This window comes from Panthera pardus, unplaced genomic scaffold, assembly GCF_024362965.1.
Source record: "Panthera pardus isolate Hobbes unplaced genomic scaffold, ASM2436296v1 HiC_scaffold_13, whole genome shotgun sequence".
Classification (NCBI taxonomy): domain Eukaryota; kingdom Metazoa; phylum Chordata; class Mammalia; order Carnivora; family Felidae; genus Panthera; species Panthera pardus.
Genome location: NW_026526688.1, coordinates 109,719,605 through 109,741,764, shown reverse-complemented (window position 1 = coordinate 109,741,764; position 22,160 = coordinate 109,719,605). Strand labels below are relative to the sequence as shown.

Here is a 22,160-nt window from a genome sequence, read left to right as displayed (position 1 = left end):
CTGCAGTGATCCAGAAATGTAACAAAAGGCATTATGATGTTTGTGGAAGGAGGTGGGGCATTATTGTGATATTAGAATATCTAAGACATTTCCATAGTTACCTATGTGATCCCAAATGCATTTTAAGGCACACAATTTAAAAATATATCACTATCTCTATGCAAAATAGGAACTGTTAGGAAATATATGCTCTAAATAGAGCATTGCTTGTCACAAAGGGATTTAACTATTTGTTTGTAGAAAACTGTGTGAAGAAAGCAAAGGTAAGGATAAAACCGAGCAAAGTGAAAGGTGGTTCTGCCCATGGCAAAACTCAGGTTGAAATCTGTGAGATGCCCTATGGCTCTAAGTTTCTATAGTCATTATGAGATCTGTGTGTGTGTGCATATACATCTGCAGGCATACATACACTGTCTGCTATTTACATGCACTTAAAAAAAAAAGTTTATTTATTTATTTTGAGAGAGAGACTCCCAAGCAGTCTCTATGCTGCCAGTGCAGAGCCTGACACAAGGATTGATCCAACGAATCATGAGATCATGACCTGAGCTGAGATCAAGAGCCAGATGCTTAACCAACTGAGCCACCCAGATGCCCCTACTTAACTTTTTAAGAATGTTACACAGCTCACACAGTAAGAAGGGAAGCTACTCTTCACCCATCTTTTTCCCCTTGTCCAGCCAAGAGAGTTAGAGCTTCTACTCTATGAGTTACCTTGCATTTACCAGATGTGAAATCCTATTATTACAAGATATACTATTATTTTAAAAGATTAGCTATATAAACAATGCATTCAAACAAAAAATTCAAAAGCCAGATATACTCAACTTTACCAAAGCAATATTAAAATTGAGCATAGTGTATTTAGTAAGTCTAAGACAGTGAGTCTAAACCCCGATGATATGTCATAGTTATTAAAATATGTAGCTGCCACTCAGAGCCACTAAAGCAGAGGGCCTATGTAGGGGCTGGATACATATATACATATACATACATATACACACACACATAGACACATAAGTTTCATCACTGATTCTGCTCCCCAGCCAGGAAAAGAATTCCTAATACAAAATACCAGGTTTTTTTTTTGGGGGGGGGGGGTTTCTTTTAAATAACCTGACATTCTTAAACACAAATAAAATTGATACATTGTCAAAAAAATGTTTTTAATGCAAGAACTAAATAAATGATTTATTTAAATTGTCTGAATGAATAGGATTCAGGAGCTATGAAACTGGTCTACAATAGCATCTTTGGCAGAATCAAAGGCCTGCAAAAGAATAATTTAAAGGAGAAGAAAGAAAGCAAAGGGAGAGAGGGTATTCGGTATTCAGGTAACCAGATGAACTTATAATTTTCAACTGCTGATCAAAACAATAATGCTGAGTCATCTAATAAAACGCATAAGTCTCTCTCTCACATATCTACTTATCAGTTATCTTGAAACTTCATTTAAAAAGAAACACTTTCTTACTTTCTGTTTTATACAAGGAAGCTGAGATACCGAGACAATAAAATTTGTGCCAGGTTCTACAGCAAGCGCATCAAAGAGCTGAGTGAGTGGGTGCTCTCAACCAGTGCACATACTGCCTCCCACCTGTGGGGTGGGTGGGAGGGAGGAGGAGAAAGAGGAAAACAAGAAGGGATGGAGAAAAAGGGAGGTGAAGGGAGGCTAGAGGTGACCTTCTCATGAAGGCAGCAAAAAGACTCTTGAGTGCCTTGCCCCAGCTACTGATCAGTCTCCACTACACTAGCCCACTAGTGTTCAGGGTCTGAGTGCAGAACTCCGGCTACACTCCCATCAACTTTCTCCTCCATAAAACCCACCTAGATCTGCCTGCCTCTCAGGACACTCTTTGCTGCTTTTTAAATTCATCAGCAATGACAGATCTGTGATGAAAGGTGTTATGTTGCAAGGGAAATATGTGAGTTATCTGTCATTAGCATTTAGATTTGAACAAGGATGTTCTGTGACAATGCTCTAACCCAAAGACATCGAGTTCATACTTCGAAGATACTCTCAGGTAGGCAGAAGGAAGACAGAGCTTGGGGACAGAGTAGACACCCAAGACCTCACCCTTTAATTAAGTGACAATCCAACCTTTTAGAGTAATAGCTGCTTGCATTTTAAATTTCTTTACAAACTATAAAATGTCTTTATTTGACCCCCATGCAATTCTACAAGGGTAATATTTCCTGTTTGATAGATACAGAAACCAACTCAGAGATACTAGAGATAAGGTGAGTAAGTGCAAAGTAAAGACCTTAACGCAGGCGTTGTGACTGGAGATATAGTGCTCCTCCCATAACTGCTTTCCTGGGCATGGAGGTAAGTCTAAAGGTCCAAGAGGCATCCAGTTTCAGATCAAACACCAAGTTGCTATTGCTAATGAGATCAAGCTGACAAGATATATAGTGTGGGATAACCTAGCACTACAAAGTAATGGTGATGAATTTATTATTTTTTTCCATAAAACCAAATCTAAAAAGTTATTTTCATAATCACTTTTTTAAACAAATCCTTCCAGGCTTACAAACACCAAAGGCAACAAAATCTGCGCCACACTAAAGCCACACGATTTAGACTGGTGGCAATGACACAGTGTCAGGAACCTAGAAAACTAGTTTGTGTCAATGACCCCAGTTGAAAAATATTTCAAAGTATTCTATAGTATCCTTTTTATTTTAGTCTTTCACCTATTCGCAGTGTACAGTAACACACAGAAATTCCGTTTCAAAATTGTGGTGGGAATCCTCCATATTATATGGCTTTGAGCCTGCACAGGATACTTATTTGATTAGAGTTGGTTGATAAAGGCCTAAAGCAGAGTTCAGTCCACAGAACAGACTAATTGCTTTCTTTTCCAAGATTCACTTTTCCCCTTTTAGTCCCTGCCAACCATGTTGTGCAGACGTGGCATTTGTTGAAAGGGCTGCTTGGATGAGGTGGAAGGACAGCAGCATAAAAGCATAAAAGCCACTCCAGGTGATGCTGTGTCCCTGGTCTCAAGGTGCTTCCAGACCTGGAAACACTAACATCGCCTGGGCACTTGCTAAAAACACACATGCTCCTACCCAAGACTGACTGATTCAGAAGCAGCAGTCTGTGCTTTAACCAGCCCTCCACGTGACCTGTGGTAGGCTGAAGTTTGAGAACTACTACCCTAAGTTGATCATTAGAGAGCATCAACTTCCAATTTAAAGGATCCTATCATTAATTATAATACTGGTATACTGTAAAATTTGCATAGAAATATGATTCCTGCTCTTTCCCATCTTGCAAGATGGTGGGTGAAAAAGCTGAGAAGCCGGATACTACGGAGAAGAAACCTGAAGCCAAGAAGGCTGATGCTGGTGGCAAGATTAAGAAGGGTAACCTCAAGGCTAAAACTCCAAAGAAGAAGAAGCCCCACTGCAGCCGAAACCCTGTCCTAGTCAGAGGAATTGGCAGATATTCCTGATCGGCTATGTATTCGAGAAAGGCCATGTACAAGCGAAGTATTCAGCAGCAAAATCCAGAATTGAAAAGAAAAAGAAGGAGAAGGTTCTTGCTACTGTCACAAAACCAGTTGGTGGTGATAAGAATGGTGGTACCCGAGTGGTTAAACTTCACAAAATGCCTAGGTATTATCCTACTGAAGATGTGCCTCAGAAGCTGTTGAGCCATGGCAAAAATCCTTTCAGTCAGCATGTGAGGAAACTGCGAGCTAGCATCACTCCTAGGGCCATTTTGATCATCCTCACTGGGTGCCACAGAGGCAAGAGAGTGGTTTTCCTGAAGCAACTGAGCAGTGGCTTGCTACTTGTGACTGGACCTCTGTCTCTTAATTGAGCTCCTCTGTATAGAACACACCAGAAATTTGTCATTGCCACCTCCACCAAAATTGGTATCAGCAGTGTGAAAATCCCCAAACACCTCACTGATGTTTACTTTAAGAAGAAGCTGCGTAAACCCAGACACCAGGAAGGTGAGATCTTCAACATGGAGAAAGAAAAATATGAGATTACAGAGCAGTGCAAGGTTGATCAGAAAGCTGTGGACTCGCAAATTCTGCCAAAAATCAAAGCCGGTCCTCAGCTTCAGGTCTACCTCCGCTCTGTGTTCGCTCTCACAAATGGAGTTTATCCTCACAAATTGGTGTTCTAAATTTCTTACAAAGAACCTAATTAAATAACAGATCCATGAAAGAAAGAAAGAAAGAAAGAAAGAAAGAAAGAAAGAAAGAAAGAAAGAAAGAAAGAAAGAAAGAAAGAAAGAAAGAAAGAAAGAAAGAAAATGAAAGGAAGGGAAAGGAAAGGAAGGGAAGGGGAAGGGGAAGGGGAAGGGGAAGGGGAAGGGGAAGGGGAAGGGGAAGGGGAAGGGGAAGGGGAAGGGGAAGGGGAAGGGGAAGGGGAAGGGGAAGGGGAAGGGGAAGGAAAGGAAAGGAAAGAAGGAAGGAAGGAAGGAAGGAAGGAAGGAAGGAAGGAAGGAAGAAAGAAAGAAAGAAAGAAAGAAAGAAAGAAAGATAGATAGATAGATAGATAGATGATTCCTTACCGCATGCCCACATATCCACTGGTTTTCCATAAGGATCTTTACGTAAAACTTCTGGAGAAAGATATCCGGGTGTGCCAGCAAAACCTAGGGAAAATGGATGTTAAGGAGTCAGACAGAGTTGACTTAACAAAACCAATATGATATAGGAAACTAAGGAATAAAACATTTGGAGGACGTTTTAACCTTCTAATATGTTTGTCAAAATAAAATAAGGCTCTCAGAAGATGAAAATAACGCAGACTGGTTTCTCTCTGTAGTAGTATCAACACTAATCTGCTTGGTAGCTTATTGGAAAAAGTACATTTATTTCCAGACATGAAGGCTACTTTATTGTGCTATACAGTCAGCGCGTATACTTAAGTCTACTCGGTTAGCAGTTCTTATTCTCACGTACTTATGTCAGAGCTGAAACAAAACCTGTGAAAGATAAGAACACACCACCCTAAAATATGCCACGGCGGCATACTGATTATTTTTAGCTGAAGGCAACTGAGAATTAGCAGATGTATGACAGGCTCTTTAATCTCCTCCTTTCTACCTAAAAGTAGGGCATACATTTCTTGTGGAAAAGGTGCCCTCCTGTGCCAGGAAGAGAACATTCTTGGCATGGGAATTGGTGCCAAGATGGATCTACACAAACCAACCTTAGTAAAATAGCCTTGCTCTTCCATTAGTTTCTCTAGGTATTTCCTCATTATTCCGCCCACAGTTTAATGCCCCTAGCCCAAACCCTTTTTTCTTTTTTTGTCAAATCTCCACAATTTATCACTTTTTGTTAAAATGGGATATAATTCCTTGGGTCTAGCCTTTCTCTAGGTCTTCATTTCTTCTCTAGAAAGGCATTACAATATTAACATTAAAACAAATTGTATGCTTTTCTCCTGTTCATCAGTCTTTTGTCAGTTCAACTCACAGGCCCCGCCACAGACTTAAGAGGGAAAAGACAAAGTCTTTCCTCCTCTATACCTGAAAAGAAATGAGGAGAAATTTGAAGATAGGGTTAGAACCTGACAAAAGATGATAGTTATCATGATATCTACGTAATTTTATTATGAGAAGCATTCACCTATAAAACAGAAGGACACAAAACATAGATGCCAAGTAAATATTTTTGGAAATTGAGGTAGTCTATGAGGTGAGGATGGGGTTGAGAGAAGTTGAAGAATTCACTAAAAGAAATAAGTCCAAAATATATCAAAGAGATCACAGTGTACTAATAAATAGTCAGTGTGTACTCATAACTGAATTTAAAGAGAAGATTCAGGAACATTTGAATGAATTACTATTGAGCAAGTATCAACTAGAATTTTGAGAGAGATGTGGTAAGAGAAACTAGATGGCAGAATAAAGTTTCATTATTGTATAAATCAATGTAAACTCCAATAAGGTACGCTTAAATAACAATCAATTTATAGCTAGAACCTAGAGTAACATTTTCCTTATTTCTGAAAATAATAGGTTTCAAATAAAAATATTTACTTTCAAAAAGACTAAATATAACTATTCTGATTTGGTAGTTTTATTTAAAGGCACACATAAAAACAAAACATTTCTTTAAAAGGATATGTAATCAGGAATTCCTCTAACCACAAATCACTGAAGAAGCTCATTAAACATTTACTGGGATGCAAAATTCTGTGGAACGGAGCTTTTTCTTCCCATCTTCAAAGCTATTAAGTACAAACAATGTATAAAAAGATATAAAAACAAATATGTGTGTGTGTGTGTGTGTATACGTGTGTGCGTGTGTGTGTGTGTGTGTGTGTGTGTGTGTGTGTATAAATGGCATGGTTATTTCTGAAATAAATTACTTTAGAAAGTGAGGCAAAGGGCTGGGGATTTTAATCCCCTTCCCCTTGTATTACTTTTCCTTTTCTTTGTAGTAGAGGAAGATGGAATGGACAGTGTGAAGGGACTCCAAAAAAAAGAGCCCTGTATTGTAGTTTAAGCTTTACATGGACCACAACAGATCTACCTCTTCTTCAAACTTTACTTCAAAGAAGCATTTGCTTGACAGTTGTGAGGTAGAAGAATTCCTGAATAATGGCAGTTCCATTAACTGAAGTTTGAGGATTACCTTAAGGAGTGATGTCAGTCAGCTAATTCCAAGGTAGGGCTGGGCACAAGAGTTCTAAAGAACTTCTGGTATGCCACACCTGCTCTCTCTCATTCCAACTCCTCCCAAATTGAGACACAGACAAAGGAACCCAATGAGAAACTGATGCCAAAGTCCAGGTTAAAGACTAAGGTCCTAGCCTACACTTAAGATTCTTTATCACTCAGTTCCCCTTTATTTACCCAACATGATTTCTTTCTACTCCGCAGCATTTGATCTGATTAATCTCTTTAAGGTCTCTTGAAAACAGACTTCTCATTCTTGCCCTTGATGTTACTTTTTCTGTTCCTTAAAGCCTCAATTTCTATCTCTACCTTTTCTCTAACAAAGGGTGGGCTATGAGTTATTTCCACCTTAGTGATCTCTTTGGGTAACTATAATTCTCAGTGGTCCTTCCTTACTCTAAATTTTGAGTATTCTTTTATATACAATCTATAACCTCCTATCTAGCATCAGTAAAATTTAATGTGTGTCTTAAATATCTTAGTAGAATACCTTTCCTAGAGGAGGAAATGTTAATAATATTTCATCTAGGTATAAAAGATAAGTCACCATGTGATTTAGAAATGAAAAGATAATTTTAAATGTAAATTATTACAAACCTTTTCCGGAGACTGAAATGCTAAGAAAACACCATCACATTCATTCTTATTTGATATAGTTATCATTTGAGCAGTCAGTGCGGTCCTTACTCCTAACAATACTTAAGTACAGTAAAACCTTGGATTGCGAGTAACTTGTTTTGCAAGTGTTCTGCAAGATGAGCAAACATTTCTAATAAATTTTAACTTGATAAATGAGCGATGTCTTGCAATACAAGATGTGATGCCGAATGTCACATGATCGCAACTGAGCCAATGGTTTTCTCTCTCTCTCTCTCTCTCTCTCTCTCTCTCTCTCTCTCTCTCATTGCAGGACTATGGGTGATCGTCGCTCCGATGCTTGGTCTCAGGCTGTTGTGTTTGGCAGATATCAGTGATTCTTCAGAATGTTGGAAGGTGCCCGTAACTGGCAGTAGTGTATTATTTGTCACTTCAAAGCACCTGTGGACAGTCCCTTGCTTTCCCAGACAAGAGGAAGCTTAGGAATGCTTTGCTTCATTCTAGATCAGGCTGCCTGCAGATATAGACCCTTTCCTCTGCTGCTTTATTGCCAGTTACATTAAATATGGTGTGTGACAAGAGTTGATTAATACTGTACTGTACTCAACATCCGTGTTAGCATATACAATGGCCCCCATGCAGAAAAAGATTCCATTAAGCTAATAGGTAGTAGTTATTCTGTTAGTGATAGTGAAAGTGGGTCCTAAACAATAACCCTCCTCTCTTTTGTTTCCTTCACACCAGTCACAAAGGTTTTCAAAGATAGGTGCAGGTTGTTTATTTTTCATTACATTTTGTATTATATTCCAGTATTGTAATCATTTTTATATGAATATTTTTGGGTTGTGGAACAAATCATCTGAGTTTCCATTATTTCTTATTGGGAAATTCACTTTGATATACAAGTGCTTTGGATTACAAGCATGTTTCTGGAACAAATTATGCTCACAAACCAAGGTTTTACTGTATAATCTAAATGTACAAACATTAAGGAACCGTGTACTGTGCAATGTGTTCTCATGAATACCAAAATACTGAGGGTAAAATGGATAAAACCTTCTTTAGCAGGAGATTAAACTCATAAGAATCTTGTTTTTCATGATGTATGTTATTAGCAAGGAAATTAATGAGAGCTTGTCTTCTTTAGAGATAGTATGTTTTTCTCACTCTGAAAAACCAATAGGATATCAGAATATACCAAAACAAATACAGAATTACTTACTGTTGGAAATGTATCCATTGCATTAAAAAAAAACACCTTAATATTTAGAAAAAGAGACATAACAGCAACCAAGTAAAACAATTCTTACATGAAGCAAGATGGTGGTAGTTATACTTTTTTGCCCTAACAGCAACAAAGAACTAGAGATATATTGTAAATAGCACTTCCAATCCCACAGGAGAAAATGGGCTGTATTTGGATATTTTGCTTTGGTAAATTTTCTAGCCATGTTAACAAATGTAGTGACACAAGGTGTTACTTCTAGCATTTTGGCTAGTGCTCAAATAAATCGGGGCTAAGAAGACAGAAGAAATTATCATGAGAAAAACATTTAGGCTTGAAAAGGAGTATTGAAAAAACGCAATAAAGAGCTTCTATAAGCCTTGTCTCGTTTTTATTTATAGAAGAACTCTTAAAATAAAATTGTGCAAAAGCCTGAACTCCTGGCATTGCACAAAATAAAGAGTTCTGCTCTTTTCTTAAAATTAAAATAATTTATTTTATTAAAATAAAAAGACTCCCTGCCTAACATTGATAATACATTTTAAAAGATAAAATTAATCAAATACACGAGACTATGCTCGTAGGTAATACTGAATAAATATCGAATCAAGTCGTTCATACTAAAACATGCTTTTACTTTAAAATTTATGATATATCTGGTAGAACACCCACAAGATATATTATATACACCACACGCCTCCTTCTCAGGTAGGTTACAATGAGGATTCACTTGAACTTGAGTAGAATAAGCAGAATATATGCTAAAGAAAAAAAGAAAAAAAAAAACTTGTGTTTTCGCTTAAGCTTATAAACTATGTTTTTTTCTTACACTTGTTGAAATGCTGAATTTTCTTAGGACTTAAAATGCACCTCTTAAAAGTCATTACTCTAATAGATACCCTAGCAAGAACTTAACTGTCATAGAATCATGCAGAAGAAGAAATGGGGATTTTATTCCCAATCTGTCATTCTTTCTCTGGAACCAGATCACTTTTAGAAATAAACCAGATCACAATTTGAAATTTGTGTACTTTTATTTGGATGCTATTGCTTTCACTAACTTGGTATTTGGTTTTTCCACTCATGGATTTGCTCAACAACTTTCACTAAGTAGGCAAAGAACTGTGACATTGTGTTCCCTGCCAAGATGGTTTTGAAAACTTATTCAACATCTTTTGTAGCACAGGTATGTTCCTTGCAAGGAAGTGTTTATTATAACTGCTTACAAAGAGGACAATGGACCTCACAGAGTTAAAGTGACTTCCCCAATATCATACAGCTATTAAGAACCACAGGATATAAGCTTGGGTATTCTAGTTCAAAAAGCGGAGTTTTTTGCACTACACTCAATTCTGTCCTCAGCTCAGAGCACAAGAGATAAAACATAGAGCTCAAAAACAGGGGAGATTTAAGGAGCTCAATAATATCATTCTTGCAAGCACCAAGCCAAATTACTGTTGTTAATTTGCAGCCTCAGCTCTGATAATAGGGCTTGTCTTGTTCCTGATATCTAATCATCACCTTGTACCCAGTTCTGACAATTACATCCCTTAGCCTAAATCTAAGTCCCTATCTTGGTATCCTGCTTCATACCTGGAGTCTTGTGAAACAGGTTCCTGGTTTTCTCTAGATGGGGCTAAAGTCCAACCTCTAGGGTTTTGATTTCCTCTAAACAGATTTCCTTAGAGTTCAGAGACCCTGTCTGTTTTGCATGGTATCTGGAACTTGTTTCTGCGTACTCATTAGTTCAAGCTGTCATCAGGCATAGTTTGACCTCCTGCATTAACCTAACTGGTCCCTTGCCTTGAGGCTAAGTATCCTTAAGCCACCCTCCACATCGTTACCCACAACATCATTACGTAACATAAACCCAATTATGTCCTTCCCTACTTAAAATTTTTCACCAGATCCTTGAAACTTCTAGGATAAAAGCCAAATCCTTCAAAAGCACATAAAATCCTTTCCCACCTCATTAACTACCACTCATCCCAGTATACTTTATACTTTACTATACCAAATTTCTTGTTATTCCTTAAATAGAAACAATAGTTTCATGCCTCTGAGATTTTGTATGTGCTGATCCCTCTGCATGGCCTTTATGTTAGTGAACAAATTCTCATTCACCCATTAGGGAGGCAGAAAAGCACACCAATCACTGAAACTTTCCCCACAGGCAGAATTTCAGACTTCCTCTCTTGTGCTCCACAGCACTTCATGCATGCTTCTTTTAAGATGCTCCCACACTGCATGGTAAATAGTTATTGATATGAAAGTGTCAGCATCTTGAGGGGGCAGAGCCTCATGCTTAATTCAAGCATCCCCATTAATTACTCAGTCCATCTCTGCGATTACCCTGCTACTTCCTGTTGGACCCCAACTCCAAATTACTATATATTCTTTATCTGTGTCAACCATGTTCTTACCCAGGATACAAAGATGTGACTGTATCTCCAATTTACAGTACTTATTCTAGGTCTTACTTTCTCTGAGTTTGCAATTAACAGGAACAAGCTTATTCACATGTCAAAATATGACAAACCAAATGCCAAATTTGGAGATACTAAATTTATCTGGTGGGTGAGGAGAGACTTCATGCAAATGACGGTATTAAGCTTAGGAGGACTCACGGACAAGGGTAACAGTCAGGTACTACTGAAACAGGACAGGGAGCAGAAAATGAGGTCCTAAATTAAGCTGCTGGCAGAGGAGATGGGAGAAGGCTGCCATGTCATCTATTCCCAGTTACTAGCTGGGACAGATTAGAGACAGAATGAATCCTGGAAGCTCTGTGCACACCTTATCTTTAGGAAAACACAGAGAGGATCTGCATGTAAAACAAAAGGAATAAGCATTTTTTTGAGTGCTCTGTTGTTGTTCAGCGAACAAGCAATGAGAAGTGAAAAAAATCATTTAAAAAATAACCTAACCTCAATACATTGAAAGTCAGAAAAGTAAGATTGAGGCTTGGGGAGAGGTTATATTTTGGGACATTACATGAAAAACTGGGTCAGTACTGAGAAGCGGCAAAAACGGAGGCATAAAAAAAAGTGAATAAAATAACCTGACAGGATAAATATTAAAACAATCCACAAGCCTGGTTTTCTATGCTCTAATTTAAACTCACAGTTAATTTCTTTCTTAACTGTAAACAAACAGAAATTTCATCATATAGAAATTTCAAAATTATCAAAATTTTAGAGAGGAAACTGGAAGTTTAAAGAACAGAAGATAATTAAGGTAAACACACACATACACATATTATAATATTTTTAGAACCTTAATTTCTTAATCAAAAAATATGTGAAATAGTCCATATTTCCTGAGTACCTATTTATACAGCAGTTTTTGGCATCAAGTAAGGTTCTGTGTGAACAATCAATTTCTTCTCAAATGAAAAATAAGTCCTTTTTGAACACTGCAACCCTCCCCATTAATTCTTGGTACAGGATTCATTTTCTCACTCATCCCTTAAGAAAAAGTCAATGTGTTACTGTTCTCATATTAATATTTTCCCTTAAATTACTTCTAGATCATATACCCTTTAATGTCAGTAAAATTAAGTGCTTATAAAGATCTAATGTCTTCAAATTTAGTCAGGTTGTTTTTAGAGGCAAAATTTCTGTCTTATTTTGGCTGGGAAGTGGGCTACAATGAGCCAGAAGAGAATGAGCAGCATGAAGTAGAGAGAGGCCCTACTCACCAAACCACGCCTGCTGGTCTCCTTGAACTTCTATGGCTAAGCCAAAGTCTGCCAGTTTCACAGCTGCTCCCTTGGATTTGCTAGCTAAAAGCAAATTCTCAGGCTTTATTTAGAAAGAAAAAAAAAAGAGACTGAAGTGAGAACCTATTTTAAGTGACTATTCAAAACTAACAACATATTTTGTAAGAATAGGAAAAAAAAAAAAAGTCATGCACTGTCCTCTCTCCAGGAGACTGTCATTCCTAAATCTCAGGGAAAATATGGTTAGAAAAATGATTAAAAATTATCATGTGTGCAGGCTTCAGACAGATGCAAAAATGTACTAGAGAGATACTGGGCAGAAGAGAGAATACACTTGGGGAGAGATCAAATGAATGGAAGCACCTGTCTTGACCTGCTCACATGCTTCCAAGGGCTGCTGAGGTCCAGACTTGGCCATGGACATTGACTTAGAAGCCTAATAGAGCACAGACATTTTCAGCAGAAGGAAACTTGGCAAAATGATAACAAGAGTTGGACCAATCTACAGACATTTGGCAAATGAAACTGTGCAAATTAAATCCTAGTTGACTTCAAGAGTTTGGACCCAAATGTAGTGATTTTGATTCCTCAATGTTTCCAAACAATTTCTGAACAAATTTTGGAGTCTTATTCTGAATTACGTATTAAATTGCTGTCTTTAAGAATCTGTTTATTCTTAAAGGCAGGAAGAGTGTACTACTATTTGCCAAATGTTATAGTTAGCTTTTTTTCTTCATAAGCCAGTTTTTTAAAACATAATTTATATGTCTACAAAGTGTGATTCAAATCATTCTTTATATATGTGTTCTCACATGTTGGAATACTATAAGAAATACATATTTTCATTTTCTTGGGTATTTATCGTTGTTCAAGGACTGATAACTCAGTCTTGGAATAAGGCTGTGTCTATTTATCCCTGTTTCCCAACCAGGGCATCGAGACACACTGGAACTTTGAAAACAGGCATCAGGGCAAAATCCTGAATTTCCCCAGACCGCCTTTGTGGATTTTAGGAACTAAAGGCAAAAGACGGTCAGGAAAAGGAGGCTGATTAAGACATACAGTGAAGTCCACCATCCCCAAGTACACATTTGGGAGTGTAGTTCAACATGTTCTTACCTTGGGCTAAAACCCAGTAAATTTAGATGTGTGCCTCGGACTGAAAAAAGTTGGGAAACAATGGAGTCTACAAGTGCCAAAACAATTGTCTGGAAATCTACATATTCAGGTCATTCAAATTGGTTCTGTTTATGTGTTAGCAAACTAATATAATTTTTTTTCATGAAATGGCTACTTTTTTCTTACTGAATTAAGCAATTCTGTTGGTTGTTTTGACCTTGTATAAACACAGCCTAAACCAATATTTATTGATTAAGCCAGCCATGCAAATTAGCAAAGACTCATAACCAGAACTTGGAAAAAATTAGGTTAAGTCTACAAGAAATAAGAGTGTAGGCAAGTAAGTTTTAATCAAGTACCAGCTTCTTCGGGCTACTGCTGTTCACTGCCATCAGATTCATCACTATTATGACAATAGGTAACTGTAAGGAAAACTTTGTAATTTCTTAGGGCTGATAGGGTTTGTTTGTTTTTTTAATCACCTCAACACTAAACACATGGTAATTTAATGTGGACACTGGGATAAAGATGTCTCAAGGATATGAAAGATCTCCAGGCTGAAATAACTTTTAGTAAAAACCTAACACTCAAAATTAGTTGGAACTCTGTTGTCTATTAATGTAGTACAGTACCTAACAATGTTATATTATTAATATTTGACATTTTGTTTTCATTAATAAAATTTATGGCCCACTACATTCACGCATTTTCTAATTTAATCACAATGTGATTTCCAGCTATTAATTTATGGAATAAATGACTTGGAAAAACCACATCAAACTCTAAGCAATAGTTTAGTTCTTTGTAACCTTCATGTTCAAAAGCATTGAGATGTCAGAGATCTCTGCTAATACACATCTGTCCTAATTTGTCAACCACACTCATTCAAGGAGAGTTCCAATCACTTTAGAAATCTCAGTCATTTGGGGTCTTTTAGATCAAATAATACTGAAGTTGTTGAGAAAATGCCAGCGCCATCAGTAAGTAAACTTTTAAAATATTTAATGTGCTTTTATTCTTATCACTAGATCAAAAACGTTTCTTGGCAGTGCTGTGTGCATTATGCCCTTAAACACCAAGTATCTGCCAATTCAGAAGAAATGGAACACCTTAGAATTTTATCATGCATGGCCTCTGAATGACTGGGGCAAATATTCATACCTAGAGATGACCTAGAAGACCTCTCTATAGGGCCTCATGAGTCATCCAGGGAAATAATCCATCTGGATCAGTGTTTCACCTTCTACCCATGAAGACTGTTCAGCTGCAGTTATGTACAGGAAAAGGCAGGGCTCTTTCAAGGTTACTGTGTAGATTTAAAAATTAATAGCACTAAAATGGCCTCATGTTTGTACATATCTTTTAGGCAAACCTAAAATATTGAATTACGGAATGCAAACTGTAAAATCAGGATGCTTATTGATTTTATTAAAGGATTCTTTGCTTTCATAAAATTCTTTGCTTTCATCACAAGATTGTTTCTAATGACCAGCTTCAATGAAACATTAGAAATAGCACACAGATTTGAACTATATACAACTCTCTGGAATATATCCAAAATTTGAATAATCCTGTTATCATGTTCTACTATTTATATAGCTTCCAACTTAAAAAATATGTTGTACTACAAAAGTTTGTTGGCAAGTAGGTTATTTCAAATTCTGAACACCGACAGAAAGGAAGATAATTTGTGACTATATTTCATAAAAGCTAAAATGGTAGAATCTTACAGCTAATTAGTGGCTGCTTCCTTAAAAAGGATCACCACTACACTCTTATCTGCTACTATTCGACTATTTTGATTTTGTAAAGCAAAGGAGAAAGGTGAAATCAGAAACACAGATTTTCCAATGTACAGATGAACATGAGAGAAATGGGCAACATGATGACCTAGAAAAAAGATGAAGATCTAGGTTTATGTCCTGTGTGGACATGGGTAACTCACAGTCTTAGAGCTAATGAGTCCCTTCAACTTTCAAATGCACATCACATTTGCAATGAATGTTTATAACTTGGAGGATGTCTATATTCCTAAATTTAATGCAATCTATTATGCTAATCTTTATATATTGAGATTATCTCTAAATTCCTATAATGCGATCACTTTTTAGGTCGGTTTTTAAATAGATTCTACTGATGTTCTCACACACAGGTTCCTTCCCCACCCAATTGCTTCCTAATGATGCAGGATTTTCCATGACATCTGGTCTTAGTGTCAACAACCATTTATAGCATATCAGCTGTAATGAGCAGCAACTGTTGGCAAGTTTTGTTTTCTACTTCCATATGGATGCAGAGGCAACTTTGTTAGTTGTGATTTGAGATTTTCTTGAATCTGTTCAAATATCTCAAAGTACCTAGGCAAGTTGCTGGAATCACTTTTAGGACAGAGACTGGCATAGGAGATAAAATGACTCAAACTCCTCAGTGTCTAAATGAGGTAGAGACATCAAAAAAGATGGAGGACTTGAAGCCAGCTTTCTGATTGCTTCTTTTAAAGATGTGAGACTGAGGGAATTCCTCCAATGGATTAAAATGGGTAAGTTTTATACCATTGGTATAGACAGTCCACTAAGTAGCTAGTTGCAAAAGAATCTGAAATACTCAAAAATATTTACTACCCATATCCAAATAAGACAAGGGGGAGAACTTATGAGACATATTTTCAATCTTGCTTCTCAAAAATCTCACAAACATATGAGAATTTCTAAATTAGTGTGATCTTTATGAAGGAACTGATTTGGCAAAAGTGGTGACCATTTTCAGCATCAGTCATATCACAGCCAATAAATCTAGCCAATAAAACTCAAATACTAGGACTATACATGTGCAGCAACATCATGTGTGCTTTACTTTTTTTTTATAGCTCTTTCCTTTATGAATATTATAAAAACAGCTAGTTATTAGTTTCATTATTCCATTATTATTTAATTCTTACATTTCTTTGCATATTAGTTTTCAGGAACTGAAATTGTCTTTTTAGATTTCTTTCCTCTATTGAAGTGTATCAATTATTTCAACATGAAGATAAGCATTCTGTGCTTTGGTGTGTTTTCAGTCACTTTTCCGTTGCCAAAGAAGGTGTGAACAAAGCTCCTAGAAATAAACTAAGTGAAAGTTTGCATGAATTGCAAAGCTTGAATACCAATCTCACTCATGAACATGGTAGAAGTTCTTTTGTGCACATGGTACAAGTGACTTTTGTTTTTATTTTTATATGGAATGGATGCCTGAATTTATGTATTTAGCACAGGGAGTTTTCAGCTGACACATGTTCTGTAAGTCTGTGATTAGGAAGTATTATTTGTACCACCATGCATATATGGAGCAAGTTCCTTAGAATTGTCTGTTTTCCATTCCTGTTTTTTTTTTTAATTTACTTCTACATCATTAGCACATATTTTCAGGTAGGCTGAAAGAAGTGAGGGTGACCACAGTGGGACTGTTTCAATCACCTACTGTTTCTCTATGGCTTGACACACAGTTGTCAGGTTCAATAAAGAGACACCAGAATGACTAATGAATTATGGAATTTATCACTTACATAGTTTCTAAAGCACCTCGACATACATTATACACAAATGATAAGTTTGTTAAACTTGTATTTAAGTATGCTTCTGAGAAAAGTGGAATAATTGTGATTTTATAATTATTCAAAACAGACATTCACAATTTGATATATCTATTGCTAAAGAGGATTTATTACATGTCATGGTCCTCCAGAAAATTAATTTCTTTCTTTTCTGGTTTGAAATCTAATTTTATTCCTATAAAAGTTTTCAAGTGCCCCCAAATCTCCAGAATTATTACCTTCATTAAAAACCTATTCTATACCTCTCTCTCTTCTTCCCTCTCTTTCTCCATCTATTGACCTAATGACTTTTCCATTAAATAACATTGTTTTTCAGGAGGTAGCTCATTCTCTGCTAAGGCAGTTTACAGGTGTCGATGTGCTGCTAAGAGATTATTGTGTGTATATGAAGCCTTCTAACCAGATTGGTGTTCATGAAGTAGTTTGGTAACCATTTCTGCTGTACTTTGAACTGAAGAAATCTTACCACTTTGTGTGAAATACAGTTATATGATAAAACGCAGCTATAGAGCTGCCTCCTTTGACTTCTGTTAACTGATTCACAGAAACTGTACTCTTCAGGCTCTTAAATGAGAGAACACATCTGGTTTGATATCCCTCTACTTCTTGTGACCTCAAGAGCTGTGATTTGTTACTGCGACCTTTTTAACCTAATGCTTTTCAGGGTGCACTATTCATGTGATGTATATCCTTCTTTTTGGGAAGAACAGCCCTGATACATATTTTAAAATGATCTTTATTCAGTGGCCTATAGGTTCTATCCACATAAGGTTTGTTCTTAGTTTGCTCTGTAATTTATGCCCGGAGTTATGACAGTGCCTCAACAGGTACTCAAGACATGTTTGATGAATGTTTGTTCCTCTCTCTTTATACCTGACTTTTCAATCCTCAGTTCACAAACACTCAACACTGAGTTATAGCAATCCATTCTTTGTAAACAGTCTATTTTTAGGTACTTCAAACTGATTGTCTGATGTGGCCTAAATTACATGTGGCAAATGCATATCGTTCTTCTCTATGCCTCATTTTCCCAAGGCTGGGACCAATGCCACTTTACTGATTTCCTGAATAAGAAATTTATACTTCGGACACCAATCTATTGGCAAATTATATTGTCCCCCTCCACTCCATATTATATCTTAAAAAGTAACTTATTCTCTTATTCCTAATGATACAGATTTTGTGTAGTTCTGGAACATCCATAGGCAGGATCATTTTAATCATTTGATTCACAAATCTTAAAATCATTTCCCAATTCTTTTTTTTTTTTAATTTTTTTTTTCAACATTTATTTATTTTGGGGACAGAGAGAGACAGAGCATGAACGGGGGAGGGGCAGAGAGAGAGGGAGACACAGAATCGGAAACAGGCTCCAGGCTCTGAGCCATCAGCCCAGAGCCTGACGCGGGGCTCGAACTCACGGACTGCGAGATCGTGACCTGGCTGAAGTCGGATGCCCAACCGACTGCGCCACCCAGGCGCCCCTCATTTCCCAATTCTTACTGTCGCCGGTGAAATTACTTTCCCATCATCATTTGACCTATTTTTCGGCCTCTGTAAAGTTTTTGATTTATCCAACTAACGAATTGAGAAATGGTAGCAATTAAGTATGCAGACACTGGAAACAAAATGCTTGGGCACAAATCATATCTCACTAGCTGAGTGACCATGAGTAAGTTCTTTCACTAGTGGTTGCTAAAGCTCTCTTTACACAACATGGGGAATATCAAAGCGCCTTCTTCATAAAGCTCTTAAGATTCATATGATATCATAGTATAGGGTACATGGTAAATGCCCTATAAATGGCAGCTATTATCATTTTTATTACTAACATCTCACCTTGATCCAAATTCTCCCAAAGATGAGAATCATATTCAACTATAGTACCATAATTATGTCACCACTGGTAGATACTCCTTAATATTGCTTAGGTTTGACACTGGCTGCACATTAGACAAGAGGCTTGTGTATCCACTGGATACTGTCTGGCTCTGACTGATGTGCTTCCTTTATGCTAATATCCCACCACATGGAACCTTATTCTACTGCTTGTTTGAGGACATCCCCTAATTGTCTGCTATGCCTCAGCCTTGTCTCTAGGTCCTTATAATTTTCCATCTGGTGGATTCCACTGTCTAAGAAGCTCCCAAGAGTGGCAGTTATTCAGATAATGATCTTTATGTTATGACCGTATCAAAGAGGATATACTTATCCTCTTTATTCAATATTAACTAACATCCACAAAAATTATTTTATTCAATGATGCTTTTTATATTGTAAATGTGCTTTTCATTGAGTTTCATTCATTCCTAAATTGAAAGCATATGCCACAAGTATTTACTAGGTATGAAGTCCTATATTAGGTACTGTGAAGTATTACAGGTAGTATTATAAGTAGGTATTATAGGTATTACAATAATATAGCTATTGTTCTAGGATGGGCTTACAAACAAATTGTACAGTACTCATATGCTTGTAGGTGCCTTTAATAAGGATGGAAAACAGAACACTTTCTGTGTTTTTCTCTCACTGATATGGACAAATTAAACTGTGCATCAAACATCTGTATTATATACGAATTAACAAATGAATCAAGATATGGAAACAAAAATATATGACCTAAGGATAGGAGGGCAAATTTTTGTTTAAAGCCTGATAATAAAAAATTTTACCTATCTCTTTCATTTTATATATTGGCAAATATACTATTACAAGCAGTATACTTAGCAGATAAAGTATACGTGTAGATATAAAAGACATAAAATCAGAGATTTAGCACACTCAGGGTGTGTGTATAAACTTCCTCTAATATATTCTTTTATTATGTTATGAACTCTCGTATCATGTTATGAAATGGCCTACTGAAACATGCCCTGAAAACTAGACTCAACTGAAATCTATTCAAGTCAGGAATTTGACAGAAACCAAGATAATCACAAAAATTATAACAAGCTCTACACAAAGCATACTCCTATCCTCTCCCAAAATCAAAATAAGGATGGAGAACAAAAACATTTTGTTGGGTGATGTGCAGGTTATTTCCTTTGGTATCAGGCCTCCCTAAAAATCACCTGCCTGAATTTTTCATTTTTTTTTCATCTTTATTTCTGACAGAGAGCACGAGCAGGGGAGGAACAGAGAGAGAGGGAGACACAGAATGCGAAGCAGGCTCCAGGCTCTGAGCTGTTAGCACAGAGCCCGACGCGGGGCTCGAACCCATGAACCACGAGATCATGACCTCAGGCGAAGTCGGATGCTCAGCCAACTGAGCCACCCAGGTGCCCCCTGCCTGAGTTTTTAACTAGTGAATTTAACTCCTATGTCAGAAAATATATTTTTGCACAGCCCACAACCTAGACCCACTGCCATCTCTGATTAAAGCTCCAGTCTTTGAAGAGCTCAGCTGAGTTGGAACACTTACAGAAGCCCAATATCATGACCCCACAAGATAGATTTTAAGGTCATGTAAGAGAATTAACATTTTTTCAATCTTGGCTTTTAGAGTATACTTATAATTACATAACATGGAGTAAAATATTTCAAATGATAATGTATTAAATTGAGTATCTGATAAAATTGTACAAATAAATGTGTATGCTCATGTATATTCACTTAGGATAGTAGTACAGTGAGAGCTCGGAGGAGTAACAAAACGGGGACTTTCTCTACATGTCTGGTAGGGAATTCTTGAGGTGATTGCCAAAGATATGAATTTTCAAAGGAACATATTGTTTTTCCTTAATCCTGATGGGTACATTTGGTAAAGCGTTAGCAGATGCACACAGTCCCATCTTGGCTCTCCAAAAGAAAATGCCCTTAACTATACCTTTGCTTTTGACATTTAAAGCTCTCAGACTCAAATTGAAATCGAAGGAAGATCTGAGAGACTAAGGTGATACTTTGCTTACACATCACATCTTCAAGTAACTTGTTGTGGATCCTTAGAGATATATTCTTCCAGAGCATACTAAATGAATGGTAACTACGGATTTACCAATTTATCGTAACTAGGGAAGTCTGCAAGTGAGAAACCAGCCCAGGTCCTCCCACTGAACACACACAGTTGACATTCTACATTACTTGGCCACATTTGTACTAATGCCTGGAAGTGGCTGAGGCTTGAAACAAAGAATGACAACCACATAGTGCTCACAATTTGCTATTTTGCCCACCCAGTGCTTTCACTTAAATTTATAGGCCTTCACTAGATCCCTGAAATTCCATAAGTGAAACTAGAGTGCTGAGAGAAGGGGACAGAGATTGGATGAAAGAGAAGCCTTCCCCTGAACTGTTTAATTTCTAAGTGATCTGAACATTTCTCATCCTCAATGGTATCAGAAACTGAGTGAAGTCTTAAAAGTATGAGTCCATATACAGGTTACATAAATATTATTTGACATTAAATCTGCTTGACCTTTTTCCTATCTGTTTTAAAAGGCATTTACTAGTATCTTAGTACTTAGGAATGTAAATAAACAAGGAGCCAGGAAGCCTCAATGTCCTCAGAATTCCTGGAACTACTATTGAGGGAAAGAGACTTCAGAGCCCAAAACGGAGGTCCTTTAGCACCAATAACTTGAGCCAAAAACATATTCAATGACTTTATCTCTACTCTCTTTATAATTTTCATAACTATTTACATTATATTAGGTATACACAGTATGACTCTAAAATAGTATGTTTGATCAATGTCCACAGAATGAGTTCAGACTGAAGAAGAGACCATCAATCGTACTCAAAGTCACATTAAGTGCTATATTCTTAGGAGGAAAGAAATATAGCAACCTACTTATTGTTAATGGTAGGACATTATTTCTCGGGATGAAATGGGATTTATGTAAGTCTCAAGTGTGTACCAGAGAAGAGATGAAATAAGTGAGACTGTGGTAAGGGAATGTGTTTTCGTAATGTGTTGGAATGAGTCCACACAACTTTCTTGCTCATATTTTTGCCTTTACAGGCATAATTGCAGCTGAACAGTCATTAGGAATTGTGTGGTGGTTTATCTTCTCCAACAGCATTACTCACCTTCAGGTCCCGATGGACTACGCCCATCTGATGGCAGTGTAGCACAGCCTCCAGGATCTGCTGAATGCAATGACTGCATGCAAACACCAGGGGGCGTGTGTTAGTTCCAAGCTTACACTCACTGTCTGTATACCCTCAGAGAGACTGGGTTACAGTGCAAAACCAGCAGACAACTGGGTTGTATTTTACCACCTTCAGTAATGTAAACATATTGCTCAAG

General features: G+C 37.0%; 1 protein-coding gene, 1 long non-coding RNA gene and 1 pseudogene across 22 annotated transcripts in view; 2 read left to right on the top strand and 1 right to left on the bottom strand.

The window, feature by feature from the left end:
* CAMK2D (calcium/calmodulin dependent protein kinase II delta) overlaps nt 1-22,160 on the bottom strand; it is a 313,320-nt gene that overhangs the window by 65,707 nt on the left and 225,453 nt on the right. For 12 of the 21 annotated variants that reach the window (XM_019418019.2, XM_019418098.2, XM_019418160.2 and 9 more), the window contains exons 7-8: nt 12,181-12,283; nt 4,538-4,621 (exon numbers count right to left, since the gene is read on the bottom strand). In XM_019418019.2, the coding sequence (XP_019273564.1) occupies nt 4,538-4,621; nt 12,181-12,283 (187 nt within the window). Of the gene's footprint in view, nt 1-4,537; nt 4,622-12,180; nt 12,284-21,940; nt 22,014-22,160 lie in introns of all 21 variants that reach the window. The other 9 variants (XM_019418037.2, XM_019418233.2, XM_019418072.2 and 6 more) reach the window with 1 other exon arrangement.
* On the top strand, nt 3,285-4,186 carry LOC128776562 (60S ribosomal protein L6-like; annotated as a pseudogene).
* On the top strand, nt 6,692-7,834 carry LOC128776563 (uncharacterized). Its single transcript, XR_008421714.1, has 2 exons — nt 6,692-6,785; nt 7,569-7,834. It is a non-coding gene; the product is annotated as an uncharacterized LOC128776563 (long non-coding RNA).